The sequence below is a fragment of the Columba livia genome, chromosome 13, assembly GCF_036013475.1.
Source record: "Columba livia isolate bColLiv1 breed racing homer chromosome 13, bColLiv1.pat.W.v2, whole genome shotgun sequence".
NCBI classification, from domain to species: domain Eukaryota; kingdom Metazoa; phylum Chordata; class Aves; order Columbiformes; family Columbidae; genus Columba; species Columba livia.
Window position 1 is genome coordinate 7,091,738 of NC_088614.1, and position 23,785 is coordinate 7,115,522.

The window sequence follows — 23,785 nt, forward strand, 5'->3', positions numbered from 1 at the left end:
CAATGAGTAACTTCCATTGAAAATTCCCCTCCCTTCAGCCCAGAGGGCTGTTGTTGCCAAGCAAGGCAGCAGCAGCCGCTGCTGCTTGTCTGCGCTCTGGTATTTGGAGGCAGCTGCGCATTTGACTGATAGAGTTCTCCTGTCTCTGGTTTCTGAACCCTTGTCTGATCCAGCTCTTCCTTTTCTCTGGCAGGCAGCAGTGGTGCCCACAGCCGGCGGGCAGCTCTGGGTGTTTGGAGGCGAGTTTGCATCTCCTAATGGGGAACAGTTCTATCATTACAAGGATCTCTGGGTCCTGCATTTGGCTACCAAGACCTGGGAGCAGATCAAGTAAGTGATGTGTTCTGACGTCAGTGATGCTGACCTTACAAGGAACTGTGCCAGCATGAGCTGAGTTTGATTCCTGGTATAATGCTGCGATTTCTCCACTGTCCACTCATCTTTCCTTTGAGTACAGAGGTGCCCATCTTAGAAACAGTGGAGAGGACAGCTTCCAGAGGAATGTCGAAATGAGAGATGTGTTCCAGGTCTATCAAGGCCAAAGCTATTTTATTTAATATGTGATTCTTGGAGCATGGGTGTGCTTGGGTATTAGTTAATTGAAGGAAAGAGGATCACGAACATCACTCTGTCCTCCCAACCATGGTGGCTATAGATGTCTAACTTCAAAACAGTACTTTTTGTGCCATCTGCCTGGGCTTCTCCTGGCTGGGCTGTACAAGACTAGTACAGGGATCTTGCCCAGTTTTACCATTGCTTGAGAAGACAGCCTGTGTCTATCCACAGAGCCAACTTCACTCCTCACAACTGGCATCTGCTGCTTCAAGATTCCTTGGGATAAACAAGCCATTAATTCAGACCTGTCAAAGGAAATCGGTGCCAAAAGCCCTGGTAGTGTTTGACAGGAGTTAAAGTGTCTAAATATCTTCTGTGGATCTCACCTAAAATCCTCTGCCAATGTTCCCCTAACCTTTAGCTTCTTGGTTTGCTGCTCATTTTTATATTTGCATGAGAGAAGGAGAGGACTGGTGAGTGACCCAGTGGACTGAGAGGCAGGAGATGTGGCTTTGGTTCTGACTTTGACATAGACTTTCTCTTGGACTTTGGGATTGTCGTGACTCTGGGGTTAGTCAGAGCCCAGCTTTGGGTGGGCTGGAACTCCCATGCATTTCACCCTCGAGGTGGCACCAGGGAAAGCAGCAGCTTTTGGAGACTTGCTTATCTGCTCTTTGGCATGTCAAGCTCCTGGTGATGAACTCCATGTCTGTCCTTCAGGTGGGAAGCCCTAAATTTGCCCAGGCTGATCACTTTTCACCTTGCTTGCAGAGTGTGGCCACCTGTTGTTGGTATTTGTCTCTTCTTGCACAGTAATTGAGAAGGTGGTTTAGGAGGGAGCAGAGATAGATACCTGGGCTCTACCTTGGCACATGCCTGGGGCCACACAGTGAGTCATGATGCTTGTCTGCCTTTTTACCCCTCCCTGCGAAATGGGAGCCTTGACATTGCCTGACAAGGGAATTTGTAGGTTTAATTTTACTAATGTTCATGTAGCAGTGTAGGGACTCTGATGTGGAAGGTACAGGGAGACTACAGAGCCGAAGTGCAAAAATGCAAAGAAGTCCAAAACAGTCTGGCTTAAAAGGATCCCAGCAGCCAACTGCTCTGTGAGAATCCGGGGATCGTGCTTTTGAGTAGCTCTGGGATGCTGAGGGAAAACCGTTCGATTTGTAAGCAACTGGTTCTTGTCCATCAGTGTGTCTCTTGGCTCCAGACCTGTCATTTGTTCCAGAAAGCCAGGTTTATTCTAGAGTGCCCGGCTTGTCTTTGAGAAGTGGGGGTGAGAGAAAACCTCCAAAATGATGGAGGGCTCTTTAAGAGGTGCAAGGATTAAAAAGACCTGTCACTGTGCAGGCTGATCTGCCTATTGTTGTTAGGCAGAAGCTGACGTAAACTGTGACTGTACCCCTCCCAGCTCCCCAAAATAACTTCTGAATCCCTTGCTCAGCCTCAGCCAAAGAAAGGGGATGAACTCAAGCGTGTTGCATCCTTACGGGTTTCATGTGAGCAGGCGTGGGGGACGAAGTGATGCTCGCCATAGAGTCCCTGCTGAGAGAAAAGGTTGACATTTCAGACAAACTCTTGGTGGAAAAAATCCTCACCGGAGAGCAGTGTTAATACCCAGCTGCAGGGAGAGCGAGGGCGGGAGATTGTTTTTTGTGAGCCATCAGAGAATCCAGATGAGGCTTCGTTAGCTCCACCACTGATGGCGCAAATTGCTCTCTCGTGGGTTTGCAGATGCGTTGCTGTAGAGCTGATTTAGGGTTTTTTGCTCACCAAACAAATGCTGCAGTACCTGACCTGCCTGGGAAGAGGAAGGAAACGAGGTAGTTAGGAAGATCTACTCATCCTGTGCATTACCCTGTGTGGGAGAGCAGCCTCGGGGATGCTGGATGTAACTTAACACTGCAAAAGCGCCTGTTCCCTCCCTGGAGCTGAGCATGAAGTTTGCACGTGCTGCGAGTTGTAGGATTCCCCCAGCAGTCCCAGGCCCCAAGTGGACTCAGACCACGGCAAGAGATGTTGTTGTGGTGGGTTGACATGGTTAGTGAGGAGCCAGCTGGGCAGGGTGGGCTCCTGGTCTCACCTGGGGAGCAGGTTCTGGGGACCACGCTCTCCAGGCCACCCGTAGCCACCCATGGCCGGGTACTGGCTGTCACAGGTCACCTTGGCTGCCATGCCACAGTGGGAGGATGCATTTGGAGACATTGGTACTTGATTGTTTCTCAATACATAAAAAGACAGACGTTTTCTAAGTGAGCATCATAAATTCCATGGGTGAAAGTGCCCTGGATAGATGATCTTTTCTCTCTCTCTGCTCCATGCAGGACCTACTCCATCTGAGCTTCCTGATGTGTTTGGGTGGACGTCTGCCTTTCAGCCTTGCTGGAATTTTGAAAATGCCTGTGCCCTGGTCCCAGTGCGCAAATAAAACAAAGTGCATCTCCTCCCCATCCTTGGGCAGAGCTCCAAGAGCTGCATTAATGAGGCATCTGGCGGAGGAGGCTGGGAGAGGATGTCTTTGTTTTAATGCTAACCTGACTGAGTGTGAAAATCAAGTTTCTGCTGCCTCTTTGCTTTTCCATATGGCATCTTGATTACAGTCTGCTTGGCAAGGGGAAGAGGAAAGGGCAGAGATGATTGTTGAGTTGTATGAGGGATTTTTTCCTTACTTCTTTTAAAATTATGACCATAACACGTGCTGCATTTCACTTCCTTCAGCATTTTGTTTTTCTGGCCAGGGAACCCCGTTGCTGCTGTAATTTTTCCACGTGGGTTTCTCATGTCTTAGGCCAAGCACTTGCTTGTTTTGGGTTGCCGTTGACTAGCTGGGGTGACTGGTGGCAGTGGGGTCAGCCTAGGGGCTGGTGGTATTGAGAGGGTGAACATGTTGGGGAAGACTGAATGGAAAGGGCAGATTGTGTAGGTTTGTTGAGTCCTGGTGAGGCACCAGACCTGGTACAGTAACAGGCCAAGCAATGATTCCATGTGTCCCATGTGCGAGCAGTGTTGCCTGAATAAATGCCTGGTGATAGACATTTGGGGTGCAGACTGGTATTGAGTAAGCTCAGTTGGGTTTGGAAGACATTGTTTTAGTGCAAATAATACAGTAATATATTTATTCTTCATGAAATGTCTGAACAAGAGAGACAAAGTTTGTGTTTCATGTAGGAAGAATCATATGTGCCCTGTTTGAGGTGGGTTTGAATGTATTGGTTTGTGTGTCTTGAATAGCTAAGATGACCCTGCTGTGATCTGAGGTTGCAGTTCTAGGAAATCTAGTTATTCCAGCCCCACAGCTTAGATTTCAGACAGTTAGGTGTGTTTCGTGGCCTACAGTTCATGCCACAGACCATCTTGGTGCCCTAAGAGCCTTGTCTGTAAAACGCTTTGGAAGAGAGAACCTCAAATAGCTCACCCTGTGCTGTGTCTGCAAAGGCTGCTGGAGAAGCTGTTCTCCATTATCTTGTAGCACAGACCACACTGGTGCCAGTCTGCTTGACAGTTAAAATTTGCTATATTTACCTATATTTACTTGAATTTTGCATGCACAAAGGTGGCCTGAACACAACAAATCCCAACCCATTACAAGACTTGCCAGCAACTGACTTTGACTTATTGCTACCACCTTATCATGTGTGTGAGGCACAAGGTTGTCACAGTGCACGAACTGTTTGTCGCTCTGCCTTAGAGCTAAGCAATATTTTAAGCTAATTGCCTCATTCCTTCCTGGAGAGAAGATTCTAATTCAGTTCTGTGTGGCCCAGTGCACTCCTCAAAGGGAGACAGGGAGCATCACGCTTCGGGGTTATGCTTGGGAATTGGCAGATCCCTCCTCTGTGTAGTTCTTTCTCTTATTTTTGAGCCTCTGTAGCTCCCTTCCAATACTGGAATGTTAATGATACTTCCCATAACAATTTTGTGAGATGTGGTGCCATAAATATTTCAGGGCAGCGTTTCAGCGTATGTTTAATGCAGTTTACAGAGAGAACTGGAGCAGTCAGTGCAGTGCAGGGTGCATTTCAGCACAGGTTTGTTTCTCATTGACTGCTCTTTTTGCTCACATGCTGTCACCAGAAAGATCACATCCTCCAACACAAGGTAGAAAGGTGCACTGGTGTTAAAAGAAAAAATAAGCATATTTGGTGTACTGTTGAGCAGGCTTCCTTTGTCAGCTCAGAAGTGAGCCCTGTGAGCGTGTTCTCTGGTAGATCCAAATGTACAACTGTTGCTTGACTTTGCGAGGGATTTGATTTGAGGATTTTGTGCCTTGTGGCAATTGCGTGTTCACTTGTGTATTCCTGACTGAGTATACAAACACAGGGTGCGTGTGTGTGTGTGTTGCTGCACAAAACATTTGTTTGCACTCACAAGTGTAAGGTGTAAGATGTAAGCCTGAAGTCCTGGGCTTCAGCTACCTCAGGTACTGGAGGTTAAAAGTGCTTTGTCCTGAAATGCCCCTTTCATGGGATGTTCTATGCATCATCACTTTTATTATTGTGGAAATGTTCCAGGCTTCATCTGAGCATCCCCTGGGTGAAGGAATGAATTAAAAGGTAACTCACGTGTGCAGTCTGTAGCCACTGTATTTAATTCTTGAATCTGGGGGCTGAATTTGGATCAGTTCTGTTACTGTAAGTCCCAAACTAACTCCACAAGTAAAAGCAAATTCCTTATGGAGCAGTTCTGATCAGCCTCATGCTGTGCATGTGTAGAGCCAGTCCTTATCCAGACTTATCTTTTAATCTATTTTTAAAAAAAGTCTGGAGAATTTACAGCTCCCTCCCACATGTCTGCTTTCTGGTGTCAACCCCATGAGCAGAGTCTTAATCGTGAAGTCTGTGAAACCCTTTCCAAAATGCTTGTTTTGGCCCACAAGCACCGATACAGGTAAAAGGAGACGGTTGACATTTGGGAAGTGAGTCTTGGAGCTGCAGCAAGGACCTTGTGGAGCGGCAGCTTGGTTGTTCGTTACTGCCTGTCCTAATTGACTCTGTGCCCTTTGGTTTTTCCACTGATGTGTTTGGAGACTGGGGACGAAGGACCTTGGCTGTATGAATGATCTTAAAATACTTTGTAGGGGTGATTGTTGCAAGTTTAGGAGGGCCTGTCCTTACATCAAAAGCTATAAACTTTCTTTGTAGCTGATTTCATCAATGTGTAATGCAGTGATATAATACTGTGCAGGATGAAGCCTCCTGGAACCACATTTCAGCGTCTGTTCTTGCAGTTTGTGTCTCTAGTTTAAAGAAAGGGGAGAAGAGCCTCATGACTGACAGCAAGTGGTGCTGGTGCCAGTGAGACTTCTCTGAATTCAGATCAGGCCCCAGACAGGATGGTTTTGTTTGTGGCTTTGAGTGAATTGTACACTTGTGGGAACTTGTTTATTAAAACACATCGATGAATAAACTTTTTATTGTTCAGAATTAATTTTTGACTTGGAGGAAGCCTGTTAGAGAAGCAAGGCAGAAGATATTCTCTGAGAATCTGAGAACAGGATTTTATTGTTAAGGTTGATTTTAATTTTTTTTTTTTAATTCCTTCTTTCCCTTTTTAAAAAAAAAAAAGATTTAAACAGGTGCCATCCTCTGGAATAATAACGTGGGAGATTTGTTACAGAAGAGAAAATAATGATTTCAGATCTTGATGAAATTAATACTAGAGGTGCTACTCTGCAGGATGATACTTAAAAATCCAGTAAATACCTAGAAAATGCCACTCTCTGTTAGAATAAAAAGTCCGAGCAATCAATATCAATTCAGTCTTACCCAAACGCTGCTGTTCTGCTTGGAGTTTTTCATTATGACTGGTGTGAGATTGTCATTTTTGATGGTGAGTAAGGGCCCTCATTTTCTCTCTCCACAGAAATCTCTCACCGCTCTTCGCAGCTCCCTGCTGCCAGTTCAGTCCCAGCAGTGGGGTTGTGGCTTTAGGTTTTGCTGTAGTTTTCAACAATGAGCAGGTTTCTTGTTTATTTAGGCCCTGATTCTACAACCACTTCACACGCTGCCGATTTGAGGAACCCCCTGGGTTCAGTGGTGCTTTGGGGGACTCCTCAGTGAGAGTGAAAATGCGATTGATTAATCTATGGGGGCAGAGAACACACAAAGCAAACCCTGTTTTCTCTGCGCTTTGTCATGAAGTTGCTTTTGTTTCAAGAGTACTTGAAGTTGTTTTTGTTTCCTCTGTGTCTGTGGGTGCAGATGAAGGAAGGTGCATCTTGGTTGCCTCTCAGGAATGTCGCTGCCAGCTGCCCGGCTTCGCGTGAAGCTTTTGGACGTGCCAGATGGGCTGTTGCTGTGTGTTCTTGGAAATGGAAGTGGCAGGTTTAGCTGAAAGGTCGGGAAGGCTTCAAAGAGCAGAACAGGGAAGTGTAGCTGCTTTTTAATGTGTATAATAACAATGACTTGTTTTGCTGCAGTGTCTTTGCTCTTGAGGAAATATAAGTAGTTTAGAAAGTCTTCTCTCTAGTTGGATGTTATATTTTAACGGGAGGTAGGTGAGTGAACACATTATGGGTATGTGATTTGCTAAGATGTTAAAGGAGAGTGGATGTCAGAACTAGTCTCTGGCTTTTATTTGGTACTTGGAGAAAACACCTCTGTCTCGAGGGCCTTTCTTGCAATTGTGGGAGTTAACTGCTATTCATTAAACTCTCCATAAAAATTAGTTCCTGAGTCATAGCAGAAAAGGCTTCAAGACTTTGGGTCTTGTTAGAGATGAGATGGCCTATCACTAGGAATAAAATAGTTACTGCAAAGTGCCTGGTGTTGCAAATGCCAAGAGTTTTAGGAAGAGCACATGTACTCTTCTGGATAAAAAGGCAGTGAAGTTCCCCGTGGTTTCCCATTCCAGGAGAACAGAAGCTGAACTCAACCAGCCCAGCTGCCAGTGACTTCAATAAAAATGGACTGACACACTAACAGGAAAGGGAATTTTGCTGATAAGTGGAATTTTTTTGCATTTCAGGGCATCAGGAGGCCCCTCTGGACGAAGTGGACATCGAATGGTTGCTTGCAAAAGACAGCTAATCATCTTTGGAGGTTTCCATGAAAGTGCGAGGTGGGTTACTGCCGGTGGTACAGAATCCTCTGAAAACAACCAACCAACCAACCCCCGACCCCGCCAAAGAAAAAAAAAAAAAAAACAACCAACAACAAACAAAAAAAAACCCCACTCAAACCAGAATTTCACCAGTAACAGAAGCTGGGCTTTAGTGGGTTATCCTCAGCAGTACTATTACTGAACTAGACTTTTATGTTAGAAAGACAAGTGATCTTGATTTAAAGTCTTGAAGTGTTTGAGAAACCATTGTACCACTTATCACTGAAGTAGCTACTCATCCTTGTAGCTAAAGCTCAGTACATCACTTTTGGCCTCATGAATCTTGTTGGAGAGCCTTGTCTTCCTAGAAACATCTCTAGTAGGCTCTCACATACTACGTGAGGTCACAGCTACAGTATGCAAGTTGCCTAGTAGAAACAGAACAGGGGTTTATGTATATTTTAATTCCCACCCTCTAGACAGACATAGTTCTAATCTGTTTTCATCTTTTGTGTTCTAGTTTGAGTTACCTTGGATTGGGTTAAATAGATAGACTTGATGAAACCTTTGTCAGGAGTGACGTAGATAAAAGAACCCAGAGAGGTCTTGCTTAAAGGAGCTTTGTCAAATGCAAATTGTTGCAATGAAGTAGTAACCTTCACCCAAACAAATCTTCTGTACGTTGCTGCGACTATGGCAGGAGAAAAACCGTGAATGCAAGGAGTTGAACGAGGTCCTGGTGATCTTCCTGAAATTATGTTTTGTCCTGTCCTAAGTGATGACCGTTACAAAAGCCTGTGTTGTGCCAATTTGCTCTCCCTAGGGATTACATCTATTACAACGATGTGTACGCCTTCAATCTGGACTCTTTCACCTGGAGCAAGCTGGCACCATTGGGGATCGGGCCTGCTCCAAGATCCGGCTGTCAAATGGCTGCTACTCCTGAGGGCAGCGTCATCATCTATGGGGGCTACTCCAAACAGGTAGGAGAGACTTTGTGATAAGCCAGTGCAGTATTTCCTGGATGCTCAACAGAATAGTTGATAGAAGAACTAAGGGACTAAAGTGAAAACTAAAATATGACAAACTCAAGTTGCCTGAATGGGGCCAATTTGACGGTCTTGACCTATGTTGGCTGTGGAGTCCTGTGTTTTGAGTGCTTGGAAAGAGCAAAATGGAGATCTCTGAACTGCTGCTTGCCTCTGCTCGAATCACAAGCCTTGTCTCCAGCGCCACATGTAGTGATCTCATCACATAACTGCCCGCTGCTCCAGCTGACGATGTGTCTGCACGTCAGGCACCCGCCAGATGTCCAAAAACCACTGGTAACAAGAGCGTGTGTTATCCTGTGGTTGTGCCAGCTTGGAGTAAATGTGCGGTTGTGCCCTTGGATTGTTCGTACACAGAGTGGTTCAGGCTGCTGTGAATCAGTACTGCTGCCAAAAGAGGCAGCTTGTCTTCTAATTGTGCCTTTCTTATGCCACTGTGTGCTGATCGTGGAGCTTATCTTGGTTAAAATGAATTTTGTGTTTTCCCTTCTGATCTGATCCACTAGAAGAGGTGATATCACAGAGGTAGGAGAATAAATAAGTGGGATAAATGGCAATTTTACTGCCAGCTTAAAGTGTTCTCGGGCAGTACTCATCCGTGTTCTGGCACTTGCAGGTTAAAAGCAGCAGCTGCCAGGCGACATATTTTCTTGCATCAGTGAAAGGGTTAAGGGAGCAGCACTAGTTAGCAAACTCAATAAGCCAAAGAAGACTTTTGATGAGCACCAGGCTTCCTCTGCTCTGCTTCTTGCTTTGTTAATCATGGTAATTTATACTGGATAGCCCTTTAGACCATATGTCCTCATCGACCAAGTATCCCTCTCTCCGTGCCGGGCGGGAGGAAGTAAATATTTCATTGAGCAAAAGGCTCCTGCAAAAGCTTTTAATGTTGCGAATGCAGACAGAAGACCCGGATCCTGCTGCTGCTGTCTCGGTGGAAAGGCATCGCTTCCAGCAGTGCGGCGCTGGGGGAGGAGGACGCCTTGTTCTTCTGATGTGAATAAATGAACAAAGAAGAAAAGCAGGGAAAGGGAAGAAAAGATAGTCAGTCTGTATATTTAGAAGCATTTGTGCCTCCTCACGGCCTGCACTTAGGGCTCTATCTCCTCAGATATGCATTTGATTAAATAGCAGTAACAATGCAGAGGCATTTTCTACCCGAAAGGGCTTTGTCCTCTTCCTTTCTCTGTCCTGTTTGCTCACTCTGGAGGCTGGGAAGGAAGCACGAGCTGCCTACTGTGCTAGATGTAGATCTCTCATAACTACTGGAAGCCCCTGGGTTTTACGTGCACACTGAGCACCATGGAAATATGAAAGTTGCTGCATGTTTGCAGTTGCACTCTGCGGGAGCGGGCCCTATCACACTGCTCCAGGTTGTTTTGAGCTAATAAAAATGAAGTGGAATGGATGGGGAAATGCAAAGCTGCCCTCAGCCTTTGTGCAGGACACTGAGGAAGGATCAGAGCTGGGTGCAGTTCTCTCCAGTTTGGAGAACAGCTTTTCAGATTAAGACAACCACTCCTATTATGAATCTGCTTCCTTTGTGATACAGAGAGCTGAGGCTGCTGCTCTCTGATGTGATGTGCCGTTCCTAACAGAGACTTTGCTTGTGTCTACTGCAGCACAGGTGAACTTTCAGGCAGGAATGGTGCAGCTGAGCTACAAACCCACCAGAGCACCAGACACAATTTTCACTGCAGCTTGCTTGAGATGCAAAAGAAAGAAACCTTTAGTGTGCTCCTGAAAATTTAATTCAGCAAGATTTAGACCCTCTAGGAGAAACACAACTTCATTAATGTGTGGCTAGTTAATTCTCCTTAAATCTTTCCTTACAGCTGATCTTGGAGCTGAGTCTCTCTGGGTTTGCTCTGAAGTGATGAGACTGTGTTTGGCTTGTGTACTCCTCCCAGAGTCATTGGCTGTGGTACTTGTGGGAGAAATAAGAGGTGGAAGGTGGAGGAAATGATACTTAATTGGAGGCACAGGAGAGGACCTGATCCTTGTCTCCAGTTAGATAGGCAGGTGCTGCATTCAGTATTGCTATGAAGACCTTTTTGGGCACACAAAGACATTTTTGCTTATGAAACCAGGCAGGTGTCCAAGCAAAGCACCCTCCACCATGTCATGTAGGGATTTCTTTTCAAATAAGAGACAGGACTAAGTTTCACATGTGTTGTAAAGTAAAAAAAAGGTGTGGATCCCTCCTGAGGCCAGAGCTGCTACCAGGGATGTATGTAGCGTTAATTGGTTTGGATGGAAGAGGAATGGAGATCATAATAGCTCCTCTGTTTTAGTATCAGCTGTCACATTGCTGGAGGAGACTTGTGATGTGTGAGGCTGCTTTCCTGCGATGGGCAGTTCTGATGCATTATATCCTGTGGTCCCCTTACCCTTCTAAATCTGCTTTGAAGGTCTGTACCGAAAAAGCTCTGCGGTGTGATGTAGGGCAAAAAGAGATGTAAGCCCAGGAGATTCATGGTTCTAGGTGGAATTGTAAGCATCTTTGTACCCAGCTGGCTGTTGGGTCTCAAAGCGTGAGCAGCACTGGCAGCTTGCCGCCAGGGATGTTCCTCTGATCGGGTGATTGATCTGCCCTTCCTCAGCCTCATCAGCAGGAGGCAGAAGCAGAGATCTGGTCCCTGCTTCGATTGCAGAACTGAGCATGGAGGGTCAGTTTTCAGTCATGTCTCTCACTCCAGGCCATGTTGCTGAATTCCCTTCTCGTGTGGCCCAAATAAGAAAATCTCTTTCATGGTCAGAAAAGACCAAGTGACTTGTGTAAGTCACTCCAGTGCTTTTATACAGAGCGAGGACAAGAACCTTGGTACCCAGACCTGCCCTTGCCTCTGCCAGCCTCTAGATTTTGCTTACCAGGTGGGGAACAACCACGATGCGAATGTTGACAAAGGAGCTTTACAACCCTGAGTGCAACTAACTTGAGATGTCAGTGCGCAAATTGACAAAAGTATGCCCAGTGTTTCAAAATCCGTGATTCTTAGCACAACGGTGTCTGTGTGTTTCATCTTCAGCCTAAAAATGACAAAGGCAACTGCTACAGTCCCTTATGGATGGGGATGTCGTTGGGGTTGTCAGCTCTGCCTAGAACGTCCCTCAAAATCCCGCGAGCAGCTCAGACTTGCTCTCCTTCTGATCTTAAAGATGTGCTCACCTGTTTCTCATGCTGGGGCTGGGGCTTGCTGCAGCAAGCTGCGTTTTGGGCTGTGTCAAACAATGAAAGCTCTCTATTGCTAGGCAACATGAGCGCATTGGGCCTGAGTGGCATGGCAGATGCAGCCAGGAGCGGCTGGAGGTGAACGCTGCTCTACCTTGCAGGTGCAAGAAGCCTGTGAGCCATGGGAGAGCTGGCATTACATGCAGGGTTTCTTTTTCTAGGTTTTGGGGTGGGTTTTTTTTTAGTGGTGAGCTTTGCAAAGCTGCATTGGATCCAGCTGGGAGATTGCTTGCGGCGGGGCTGAAGTGTTTGCTTGGATTGCGAGGTCTGGTGGGACCCTCTGTAGCTCTGCCTGCTAAGGGCTTCTGCTAATTGGTTGTATTTAGCCAATATTGATCTCTTTAATCAGACACATTTAGCATGTTATGCACGAGGAGTGCTGATTCCCCTTTTCAAGACCAGCTCTCCATGCCTAAGTTTCCTCCCTCTTTGAAGGGGGATAAACTGTCTCGCTGTCTGTCACTGGAGCTAGGGGTTTTTTTTCGGCTAATGCCTGTAAGCCTCTTGTAACTTGCTAATGTACTTGTACATGCAAACAACAGGCTGTGGATATCTGCGCCAATTTTGTGCTTGAAAGCAAACACCTGGAATTTAAAGGCAAGAAGGACAGTGAGGGGAAGAGGAGCCTCTTGTGCCAGACGGAGCGGTTTGCTCAGGGCAGCGGTGTCCTGTTTGCGAGGGGATTGATCTCCGTGGCAGCGATGTGCTGCTCTGTGATGAAGTCTGCTTTTGAGCCAGTGTGAGTTGGGGAAAAACAGGCATCACTTTGACAACAAATAACTCCCACTCTACCTCATTGGGGGTTTTCTCAGCCCAAGAAGCTTTGTCATGTTTCATACGCAGCATGTTTACTACAGGGAGCCATGTGGTTTTCAGGGGAAAAATAATGCAGTTATTCTACGTGGCTTGTACGATAGTGAAGCCAACTGCTCTCTCAGTGTTTGATCTTTCCCCTCTTTCTGTGCAGATAGCGCACATCTTCCTCTGCTCCTGCGTGTCCCCTGCACATACAGATGTGTGCACCATCTGGCATTTGAGGACAAAATTGACCCTACCTTTTAGGTGTGTGTGGAGAGGAGGAAGATACATGAGCCACAGCCCCAAACAGATTTCCCAAGATAGCACTACAGGCAGAGCCTGGCCCTTAAGTTAACTGAAACTTCCCTCTTGCTGCACTGCGAGCAGAGTTCTGCTGTTTCCTCTGGACCTTCATTATTAGCCTTCTCTGAAGCTCTCCAGCATCATCCAGGTTACAGCATTGTTGTGCAATGCCTCAAACACACTTTGTTTCCCTTTTCTCTCTTCTGCCTTTCTAAGAATTGAGTATTGTTCATACAAATTGGATACTTGGCCATGTAATAACAACACAGCATCCTCTGCAGTAACAAAACCTGTCAAGCACAAGGCACAGGGTTGGGTGCAGATTTGCAGCAAGACCAGGACAGCACTGTGTTGCTCTGCTCCGGGCCCCAGCCTCATTCTGGCAGCAGTCACACAGCTCGGCAATGCTGTTGCCCCCAGGAGGAGAGGAATTACAGGGAATCAGGAGCTCTGCATGAAGGGCTGGGTCGGTAATGACATTATTAAAAGACTTCCTACAGTGGTGCTGCATAGTGCCGCTTTCAAATGCTGCATGTTGCTTATGAGCACTGGAGTACAGGGCCTGACAGTGGAGGGAGCAAAATCACATTTAAAATGATACATTTAATTGCCTCAGCTGAGGCTTGGTTCTGCTCTTGCTGGTGTCTTGCTGTTGCCTTTGGTAGGGGTGGAAGTAGGGTTTCTGTTTAGGAGAAAAAGCTGTTGCCCAAGGCTCTGTGGGGCCCTGAATGCTACAATTGGCAGCTGCAGTCATGGTGCACAGCACGAGCTGCCACCTCTGCTGCTCCTGCCGTGGGCTGGAGATGTGGGGGTGGCAGGGACTGAAAGTCTGTATGCAAGTCACAGGTCTGCACTTAAACTCGAGCCTTGGAAACGATACAGCACAGACACTCTGAGCTTCTGCCCAGCATTCGAGGGCAGGATCCCAGAGAGCTTCACAAGCCCTGCGGAAAGTTCTTGTGTACTGCTTTGGAGTGGGAATCTGCTCCCTTTCACAGCTGGAGGAGCAGAGGCACAGGTGTTAAATTAGTCCCTGGAGAGCACCTGATACTCTCTGTGGCAGAGTAGAAGGCAGGACTGTGCATCTCTTGTTTCCTTGGTGCTGCCCATCCTTCCCTCCTCCTGCAAAACAATCCATTTTAATCTATTACGACAATTTATTTCCCTTCTCTGGGTGCCAAAATTCCTGCTCTTAAACTGCATCCTGCAGTCTTGATGCGGCCACAAGTCGCAGGGTCTGTGTCACAGCCTGGTTGTCACAGGCAGAAGTTGCTTGTGGCGCATCACAATAAATACTCCTGCTTTGAACTCTGCTTGTGAGCCGCCTGATGCTCCAGAACCACAGTGTGACTACCTGTGCGGCTTCTCCTTGCCCTAGTCGCAATATTTGCATTTTTAGCACAGGAATGTACGGATTCACGCTGCGATGAGGCTTATCTGTGGGGTGGTGAGTTCATAGTGGCACATCCTGGCGTGAGTTACCTTCCAGGCATTGAAGGGTTGGACCTCCAGTGTTTTGGGCCACTAAAACTGTTTTGCTGAGCATCTCTGTCTTTCCCTTCTCTACAGAGAATTAAGAAGGATGTTGACAAAGGCACCCTGCATACAGATATGTTCCTGCTGAAGGCTGAAGGTGCTGGCAAGGAGGAAGGTGAGCGACTACTGCAGCTTGGAGGGCTGAGCTGCTAGTGATGCTGCAGGACTGCAAACACAAATCCTCTCTCTTCCTTTGAATAACAGACTCCAAAACCTCAAGCCTAGAACAAAATTTCCCTTTTAATGAAAAGCACTATGCCCCGGTGTTTGCTTTGGGGCTAAACACAACAGATGAATTGCTTTTTAAATATTTCTTTCTTCCCAGGAGTAGCTGAGTGCATTTAGGTACTGTGACTCAGCTTAAAAAGAAAGGGGCTGGGGTGAAGGAAACAGCAGCTGCAGGGGGACGTTGAGGGAATTATGTTCTTATTTTATTTCTGTGTGCTGGAGAAGGACGGGCCACCACAAATGCAGGTAGATTTCCTTGCTGCTGCGCTCTGCAAAGGAAAATGTAGGTGCTTGTTGCTGCAGCACATTGTGCTGCACAGCGGTTCTGTTCCCTGCTCGCACTCCATTTACAGCCCAAAAACATGAGGCCGTTTCGGCTTTGCTGAGCAAAGCCCTATTTCAGCGCTAAGGTAAATGGTAGCTCTGGCACAGCAAAACACTGGGGGACAGGAGCTGCTTGAGAAACTTGTTGGAGGAACTGGCAGAGCTCTGGAGAAAGGTTGGGCTATAAATTTTATCAGAGAATAATTTCTGGCTCACAGCTTCATCAGTGTTGACACCTCCCAGCTGGTCCTGGAATAGTCTGAGGTGGAGTGGAGGGTCTTTGGCTCCTTGCGTAACTATGTGAGAAGCTCTGGCCTGCACAGCCACATGAAAAGATATTTTAGGGATTTTTTTTTGGTTTGTGTGTGGGAGGGAATTAAAACAACATTTTGAAATTTCTGTTCTCTGGGACATTTTGATCACTGCTTTTCTGTTTCACAACAGAAAAGCTTTGGGATTTCAAAATTCTCTGCACTGGAAATCCTTGTTTTGACAAACTCTGGTAGTGGTGGCTCATTTATAGACTCTAAAGATAAAAGACTGGGCTGTGACCTCATGAGATTACCTGGTGCAGGGATATTATCAGGAGTGGGTTTTGGTTGATGGGTTGTTTTATATGTTAATGTCCCCAGAAACAGGAATTCCATCACTTTCCTCAGGAGGGAATGTATTTTGTCCTTGGCTTAGGGAATGGGACAGTGGTTTTTGAGCTGAATTTCTAAAATGTTAAAATTGTGACTGATTTATTTAAAACTTAGTCTTAAAATGGAATTTGAGGGGGAGAGTTGGTCACATATATTGTCTGGATCCAGACCCTGCTTGCGTTACGTCCTATTTATAGTTTATCTTGTTGAAATTGTGGTTCCTTCAGAAACACAGTGCCTAACCAGTGCACATGTTTCTCCCAGTCTGCATTTTAGGGGTTTGCTGGAAATCCAGAATACAAGGAACCGGAGAAAAAGTGGTGGGTTTAGAGCACACGTCTTCTCCTGCTGCTGAGCCCTTTTTTAAAGTGCGTTTGGGTCCTTACAACAAACTCTACTTGTTCTTGGGATTAAGGCAGTGGTGCAAGTTGGCAGATAAAATACTGTAGTAGAAGGGACCTGTGGGGAGAATTTGGTGGAGGGTGAGCTCATGGGATAACTGAGGTTCCTTTCCTTAGTTCTCTTAGGCTGTAATCAGTCCTGGTGTGGACTCCACCCTCCTGTAAAGGTGTACACACCTTTCAAGATGCTCCTTGCCCCAGAAAGCATACCCTGAAGATCGCTCTCTGCGTTTGATTTTATTGATGACACGACAGCTTTTTAAGGGTAGAAGGAATGTGTGTATACCTGCTTGATTGAAGTGGAAACACAAGTGGGTTTGATGATTGTTGTTGCTGAAGGTGCAATTCTAAGAGTGTCCAAGATGCGTTGTTGAGTTACTTGCTAGTGAACTCAAGGGCCTTGGAAGATAGGAAAACGATCAGAACTTTGCTTTGCTGATGCTCATATTTGCTTTTCTCCATTATCAGACAAGTGGGTGTGGAGTCGGCTCAACCCATCTGGAGTGAAACCTACCCCCAGGTCTGGCTTCTCCGTGGCCACTGGTCCCAATAACCGCTCCCTTCTGTTTGGTGGCGTCCACGATGAAGAGGAGGAGGAGACCATTGAAGGGGACTTCTTCAATGATATTTATTTCTACGACATCGGGAAGAACCGCTGGTTTCCTGGACAGCTAAAGGTTTGTTTTAAAAATAACACAAATATATTCAGTTCATTCTCCTCGATCATCTGACATGTGCCCTTTGGATCTTTTTTTTGCCTCGTATGGCATTCTCACGGTGTGGAGCAAACCTCTTTTTCTAATAACTCAGGGTGCTCCAGAAGCTGAGCCACCAGATGTGGCTGCTGCTGTGATCAGTGACCCACTGGTTGCCAAGAGAGGGAGAGGCTGTAGAAATGAAGCTGGGGATGTGCAACTCTTGCAGGTTTTTGCTACCAGACTGACTGAATTCTGTGACTTTATGCAGCTCCTTTCCTTCCCTTCCCCAGCACGCAGCTCCTCCTGATTTCCATGCCCTGCTTCCTGCAGACTGTTTGTTTGGGGGCACAAAGCGAGTGGGGTTCAGGGAACGCCCCTCATCCAGGACTCCGGCTGTGTGTGCCTGTTGTTCTGCAATGCAAAGTGAATCAAAGCAGCATGAAAGCATATTTATGGTGTTTTACCGGAGGCCAGCTCCAGGTCAGGTGTGTAAGTCTGACCTGAGATAGTTCAGTAAAAGGTACTGTGAGAAGATCTTTGGTTGGGATCAAAAACCCTCCCTCTTTTCTCTGGTGTTGATGAGCTACTAGAAGAGATGAAATATTAACCTTGGCTCATCAGAACTTGAGAAATGTGGTCCTCAGCTCAGATCTTTGATTTTGTATGAACTGGTCTCAAGGTGGAGGAATGAGGTGCAAATGACATGGTTGAAGTTCCTTCTTTCCACCCCCGCTGTTTCTGGCTTTGTTCTCAAGAAGGAGAAGTCAATTACATAATAACAGCAAACTTGCACTCAGATGTTTGCTTCTGCCTTCCTAGCTGAGTCTTCTCCAGCCTTTTCGAAGACCTGGAGTGTTTCCTGGTAATGCACTGTAATTTAGCACCCAATAATTGTTTTGATTTCACAAAATGGTGGGTTATTTTCCCTTGCTCCTGTCACAAACTAGTGGATTCTGTGTGTGTTTGTGCACCTGCAAGACAGGGAGTGAAAGAGCTGTTTTGTGTCTCTTCAGCACATACTGCCATTAATAAAGGAAGCAATTCCGTGCTGTGGGTTCTCCAGGAGTTTCATTGCTCCTGGTTTTATGGCTGGTAGAAGTTCACACTGAGCGGGAGGTTGCGCCTATCGCTTGAGACTTACAATTCTAGTGAAAAATAATTGAATTCTCCCCGCTACCTCCCAGGAGCATCCATAGTATTTGTATTAACTGACGTACATGCTATTAGAGGCACACAATTCACACGCAGTCCCCTGTTCTTTCTTGCTATTAACAGGGACCGAAATCAGAGAAGAGGAAGCGAAGACGTGGCAGACAAGCTGAGGCAGAGGGTGCTGGAGATGAGGTGGAGAAGCAACGTCCACAGGGCCCAGTGGAGATAGTCAAAGAGGTGGTGGCAGAAGATGGGACTGTCATGACGATCAAGCAGGTGATCTCTGGGCCTGCAGCAGAGAAGGAGAGGTCTGAGTCGGAGGAGGAGGAGGAAGATGGAGCCTTGGGCCAGCAAGTGGAGCCGTGCCCCCGTTCAAATGCCATGCTGGCGGTGAAGCACGGAGTTCTCTATGTGTACGGGGGAATGTTTGAGGTGGGCGATCGCCAGTTCACCCTCAGTGACCTCTACAGTATCGACCTACATAAGATGGAAGAATGGAAAGTGCTAGTGGAGATGGATCCAAGTAAGTTCTGATGGTGGGATCTGTCGCTCTGCCTTTGGTGTAGCAACCCCCAGGATGTGATTTCCAGCAGCGCTGTATTTTAGAGGAAGAAAAAAAAAAACCAACAAGTATGGAGCTTTGTCGGGGGTGTTGATGAGCTTTTGGTTAGTGGTTTGGGGTTTGTTTTTGTTTTTTTTCCTGGACAGAAAAAGGCTTGGGAGTATGTGTAATGTGGTGTGGTATGGTCACCGTCACTGCAGAAACCTGTGTGCTCCAGAGCTTTATGATCACTGTAGAGAGTGAGCTCTGATCTGTCTTCTTTGATAACCAAGACATGTAAGCGGAGCGTCTTTGGTCACTGGTGACACATTCTGGCCTGTGTGTCATGCTGTGCTGCCCTTGGCCTCTTGGCAGAGGACAGGGACACTCTTGCCTGTCCACCCCTTCTCAGGGCAGATCTTGGGTGCTGCACAGCATGTTGCCATCAGCTGGGCTTCTCTCTTTTTACTTTAAATGTGCTGTGTGTTTGCTGCATGCTGTGAATACACTGGGCTGTGCTCTAACGGGCGCATCTGTCTGACCTTGCCCTGGCACCCCCTGTGACAGTTCTGGGTGTCAGAATGGGAAACAGCTTCGTATTTATTTTTTCTATTTTCTGTCTCATCAAAGAGGCACAAGAATGGCTGGAGGAGTCGGAGTCGGATGATGACATGGAAGGTGCGGAGGGAGGGGAAGAAGAGGAGAGCTCTGAAGAGGAGAGTGAAGATGAGGGAGGTAATGATTAAGATAAATGTTGTCTTCACACTAACGTAAAGTGGATTTTAGTCCACCACCTGCTGGTTTTGCTGCCAGCCTGGAAGGTCTCCCTGGCATCCAGGTGAGGTTTCCAGCAAAAGCAGAGTTTGTACAGTACACTGCTCTCGGGGCAGAAGAGAAATTTCATTAAATACTGATAGTATTTTAGATTATTACACTTAAACACATCAGCTGAAGGGTAATCTTGGCTGGGTTGACACATGGAAGAGCAAATCGATTTGTGACCTCTCTGTCTTTCTCCCATTGTGTATCAGGAGAGGAGCAACACCCGGCTGTTGAGCCGAAGGAGAAGCACGTGGACTATCTGTCCAGGACAGAGCAGTATTGGGTCAGACTGGCCCGCAGCAACATGGGCCCGGACGCCAAGGAGAAGAATGTGGTGAAAGTTGCACACGCCATGGCAAAGACTTTCTATGAAGATTCAGTTTAGATGTTGTTGAGGCTGTTCCAGGAGCGAAGGAAGATGCTGGAAGCAGCGGTTTGCTCCACTGAACTCAGCCCGATGTGCCAGACAGTCGGCGTGTCCAGAAGCCATCCTGGCGCTCCACATTTGCCAGTGTTGTGGGTGTCTCTGTGCTGACCAGTCTCCAAACATCTGCTTGATTAACGCTCTGGACATGCCGTTATTCTCCTGGAGGTTGTGGGAGGGTCTTGAGGAACAGATTGCTGTCCAAGCACCTGTTCTGTTGAGCCTGGCATATACAATACTGTCATGCTTTTGTTGAAAAGTTGTTTTGAGTCTGTCAAGGCAAACTGCACATCACAATGGTTCACTGGTTCCACATTCCCTCCCCTCACCGGAGCCAGAATGTGTCTTCAAGGGTTTCTACAATAAACCTCTTTGGTTACATCATCTTGGTTTTCTCAATTAATCCTGTATTAGCTTTTCCATTTCTTCTTCTCCTGCTGTGGAAGAGGGGATCGCTGTTCCTGCTGTGAAACATTCAGGTAGCGGTTGTAAGATGCACCAGCAGCCCTGAGGTGTGGCTGCACCGCCTGGAGAAACTGGAATCCTTTGATACCTTTTCTGCGTGAGAGCCTCTGTAACCCCTGATGCATTTAACAGGACAAGTCTCTTCATTTTTAACGTCACCTGTAGCAGGTTTTGCCTTTGCTTGTGGAATTTCCCTGCTCATTTGGTTGGCTGGTGTTTTTTACCCCTGATTCAGTCCCTTTCCTTGTGCCATTGCTTTCTTTCCAGCCCGGCAGCACTGTGGTCCGTAGGGACGACAGATGGGACACAAGTGTGGCTGCTGCAGCAAACAAGGGCTGACTTGAGCTGGCAGCAACAGGCCTGGGCTGTCCTTGTGCAGAGAAACACGGGTGCCATGGGTGGTGTTTTGGCAGAGGCGTCACCAGGGAACCGGCTCTCGGGGAAGCAGCGGTATGCAAGGGTAATTAGAATGTAATAAATATTACACAGAGCAGGCTGCCAATGTGATTTAATTGTCAATATAAAAATGTATTTGATAGGGAGGTACCTTGTGTGTGAAGTAACAGGGGAGAGGTGACAACAAATCATTTGTTGATAACGTAGGAGAGACTGCAGCGCTGGCTCGGCTGACAGCATTGGTCGCCCTCTTGTCCTGGCACGCAGTTTGTTTGCAATACCTTGATCTCATTGACATCTGTGTGTGTGTGTGTGCGATGTCTGTGGCTTTCTGTGCCAATTTTTGGGGAATCTGCTACTGAGTTGCATTTGCAGATTTTTGGTTTAATGAATGTTCTTATTTATTTATTTCTGTTTGAAAAATAGTGGCTTTAAAATCACAGCACCTGTGTGCAGGACTCCGTTCCAAAGGCCCAACCAAATGGAGGAAAGACTCACTTTTTGCCTGGTGCGCTTTTGTCATTTTTTGCTTTTTCAAATACAGACACACACCGTGAAAAAATTTTTCCCCTGAGCTGGAGCCGGGTTGCGGCAGTGCCAAGGATGAGGTGTAGTTCTGTACGAGAAGATTCTCCCTCCCTCTTCCCAGGTGGAGAGACTGTTGGATAAGAGAAGAAGATGCATCAGATGAGCTGGAGCATGTGCAAGGATAATCGGAAGTTTTTCCTTCCTTTACCTCGAGGGTTCTGGAATGTAGTTCTAATTGTACCAGGTTTTGACTGGAGAAGATATAGACTGGAAAAGCTGTAGACAGGAAGAGAAATTATTCTAAGGAATCTCTGATTTGGGTTGGGCCAACTGTCCCACTCCCGATAGCAGCAGCATGTTTGTGCGGCCTCGCACGGGGCCATGGTGGAGGCTTTTGTGGGGGACACTTTGTTTTCCAGGGCTGTTGTTGCTCTGCTGGGAGGTTGGGCTGCCCTGAGCACGCAGTTTGGCTCAGTTCTTCCCAGAGCTGGGGTTTTTGATGAGCCAGCGTAGGCGGCTTGGGTCAGGAGGCTCCGGTGGCCGTCCTTAGGGTGCATGATGAGAGGATCCTGTCTTGGCAAACTGTCCTGGCCTGAAAACAGAGGCTCAGCTGTCAGCTCTGAGAAAATGAGGCTGGACCAGCTTGTGTGGGGACTGGAGCCCACACAAGGTTCCTTCTTGCTGGAGCGTTGGCTGGAATTAATTCTGGGGCATCTGCAGCCGCTGCTCAGCAGAACCAACAGGACCAACGCAGCGTTCCCTGGAGCACTGCACACAGCCACAGCTGGAACATCTGTCTGCACACCACAGCCCATCTCTTACTGGTGCAACTGGAAGCCTCAGAAGCTGTCATGTGTTGGGTGAGCAAATGAAACCTCTGAGGAAAGGTGAAAGTTCTCCCCTAAGCAGGGAGGACTGATGATTACTGCTACAGAGGAGGTCAGGAGAGGATGGGCTCTGCCATGGTCTTGAGAAATGCAAACTCTGATACTGTGGTACCAAACCATCATGGTACCTTGCTCCTCTGAGCGATGGCTGAAATTCCACTGAAGCCTCTTGCTGGGTCAGATACCTGGTCTTTTTTCTGGTCTTGGGTCCAAAATTGTCTTAAAGAGAAATGTGAGTGTTTTGCAGGAGGACACACATGGGCGAAGTGGCTTATCTGAAACGATACCCAAGAGAAGGGCCAGGGCTACAACTTGGTGGAAAACCAGGAACAGACAAACTCCAGCAGCATCTATCCTAGCAGTAGTTATTCTTGTCTAACACACACAAAGAACAGCTTGTACTTTTTTAGTGTATGAATGCTGAGATAAAATTCAATTATTCCTTTGGCATCCACAAGACCATTGTTTCACTCATCTCCTTGTAAAGGGGTAAACATATAAACATTTACATAGGAGAAAAAGACCTCAGTGTGTTATTGTATCTGGAAACAATCAAGCTGTTGGGTTTTTTTTTCAGCTAAAAGACAAGGCTGGAAACACCTTTTTAACTCCTTGAGGAAAATACATCCAGCAATCCCTTTCCTTTTGGGTCACACACGTGCTGGAATTGTGCTGTAAGTAGCACAGTGAAACTGGATGTGTATGTTGTGTCTACATGCACAGCTAGGAAGGGAAAAAGAGAGTAAAGGAGTGTGCCAGCTGAAGTGTGTTTTACTTCAGGGGTTGCACAAAAAAGGCCACAGTAGAAGGTTTGTGGCTTCACCTGTAGCTCAAGCTGAGCTTGTTTCTCTTCCACATCAGTGCTGTGGTGTGATGGGGGCGTGGAAGGGAATGAACCTGGCTTTGGGTTTTATCAGAGAGCATCAGGGCAATGGGGCTGAGCCAGAGGCAGGTGCTGTTTGCAGATGGACAGACCATTCCCGGCACCTCTGCTCGTGGGGTTTTGCTGGCGGTGAAGCCTGAGTTTGCTCATGCCGAGTTCTGGTTCCTCGCGGTGCTGCCAACCTGCTGGGGTGGCTTCTGGAGATGAACCAGCCCCCAACTCTTCTGCTGGCAAATTGCTCCTTTGTCAGGGTCATGCTCCGGGCTCATCTCGTCCTTCCTCATGTCTTGGAGAGAATCTGGATTCATTCACCATCTGTTTTGTATCGGCAAAACTTCTTTCTTGCTCCAGCAATACCATGGGTGGGTCCAACCGGTACCGAGCAGCCCTGAGAATGTTGTGTCTGCTGGCAAGACAGAAAAGCTGAAGATGCAGATGTTCCTACAAAAGCAGGGGCCCGAGGGATGGGCAGTGGGAACAGGAGCATTTTGAACGCTTGGGCTTCTGCTGGGAAACAGCTGCTGGCCCAACAGCTGCACCATCCCTGCTCACTGACCACAGCGACTGCATGTTTCAGACAGACGAGAAAGCTTTGAAAGCTGCTCCATGCTGAAGGGCTTGGGGAGTAAATCTCACAGCTCTGCCTTCTGATAACACCAAACACCAGGAAACAAAATGCAGCTGCTGCTGGGGTGGGGACACTGCTCCGGTGGAGGAGGAAAGGTTGTTGTCACAATAAAACAGCTGAGTCTAAGAGAGCCTGAGCCTTGTGATGCTATCGATGCTGTTCCTACTGTACGGAAATTTGGGGATAAAAGGAAATAGGCAGGTGATAAGGATTGTGAATCCATTGGGAAGCAGCGAAGGGGAAC

General features: G+C 47.1%; 1 protein-coding gene across 4 annotated transcripts in view; it reads left to right on the plus strand.

The window, feature by feature from the left end:
- KLHDC4 (kelch domain containing 4) overlaps positions 1-20,138 on the plus strand; it is a 31,954-nt gene extending 11,816 nt beyond the window's left edge. For all 4 annotated transcript variants that reach the window (XM_065028821.1, XM_005504729.3, XM_065028823.1 and 1 more), the window contains 8 exons: positions 194-330; positions 7,528-7,620; positions 8,426-8,585; positions 14,554-14,635; positions 16,586-16,794; positions 18,091-18,490; positions 19,139-19,243; positions 19,540-20,138. In XM_065028821.1, the coding sequence (XP_064884893.1) occupies positions 7,565-7,620; positions 8,426-8,585; positions 14,554-14,635; positions 16,586-16,794; positions 18,091-18,490; positions 19,139-19,243; positions 19,540-19,715 (1,188 nt within the window). In that variant the 5' untranslated portion in view covers positions 194-330; positions 7,528-7,564 and the 3' untranslated portion in view covers positions 19,716-20,138. The remainder of the gene's footprint in view (positions 1-193; positions 331-7,527; positions 7,621-8,425; positions 8,586-14,553; positions 14,636-16,585; positions 16,795-18,090; positions 18,491-19,138; positions 19,244-19,539) is intronic.
- The last annotated feature ends 3,647 nt before the right edge of the window (positions 20,139-23,785 follow it).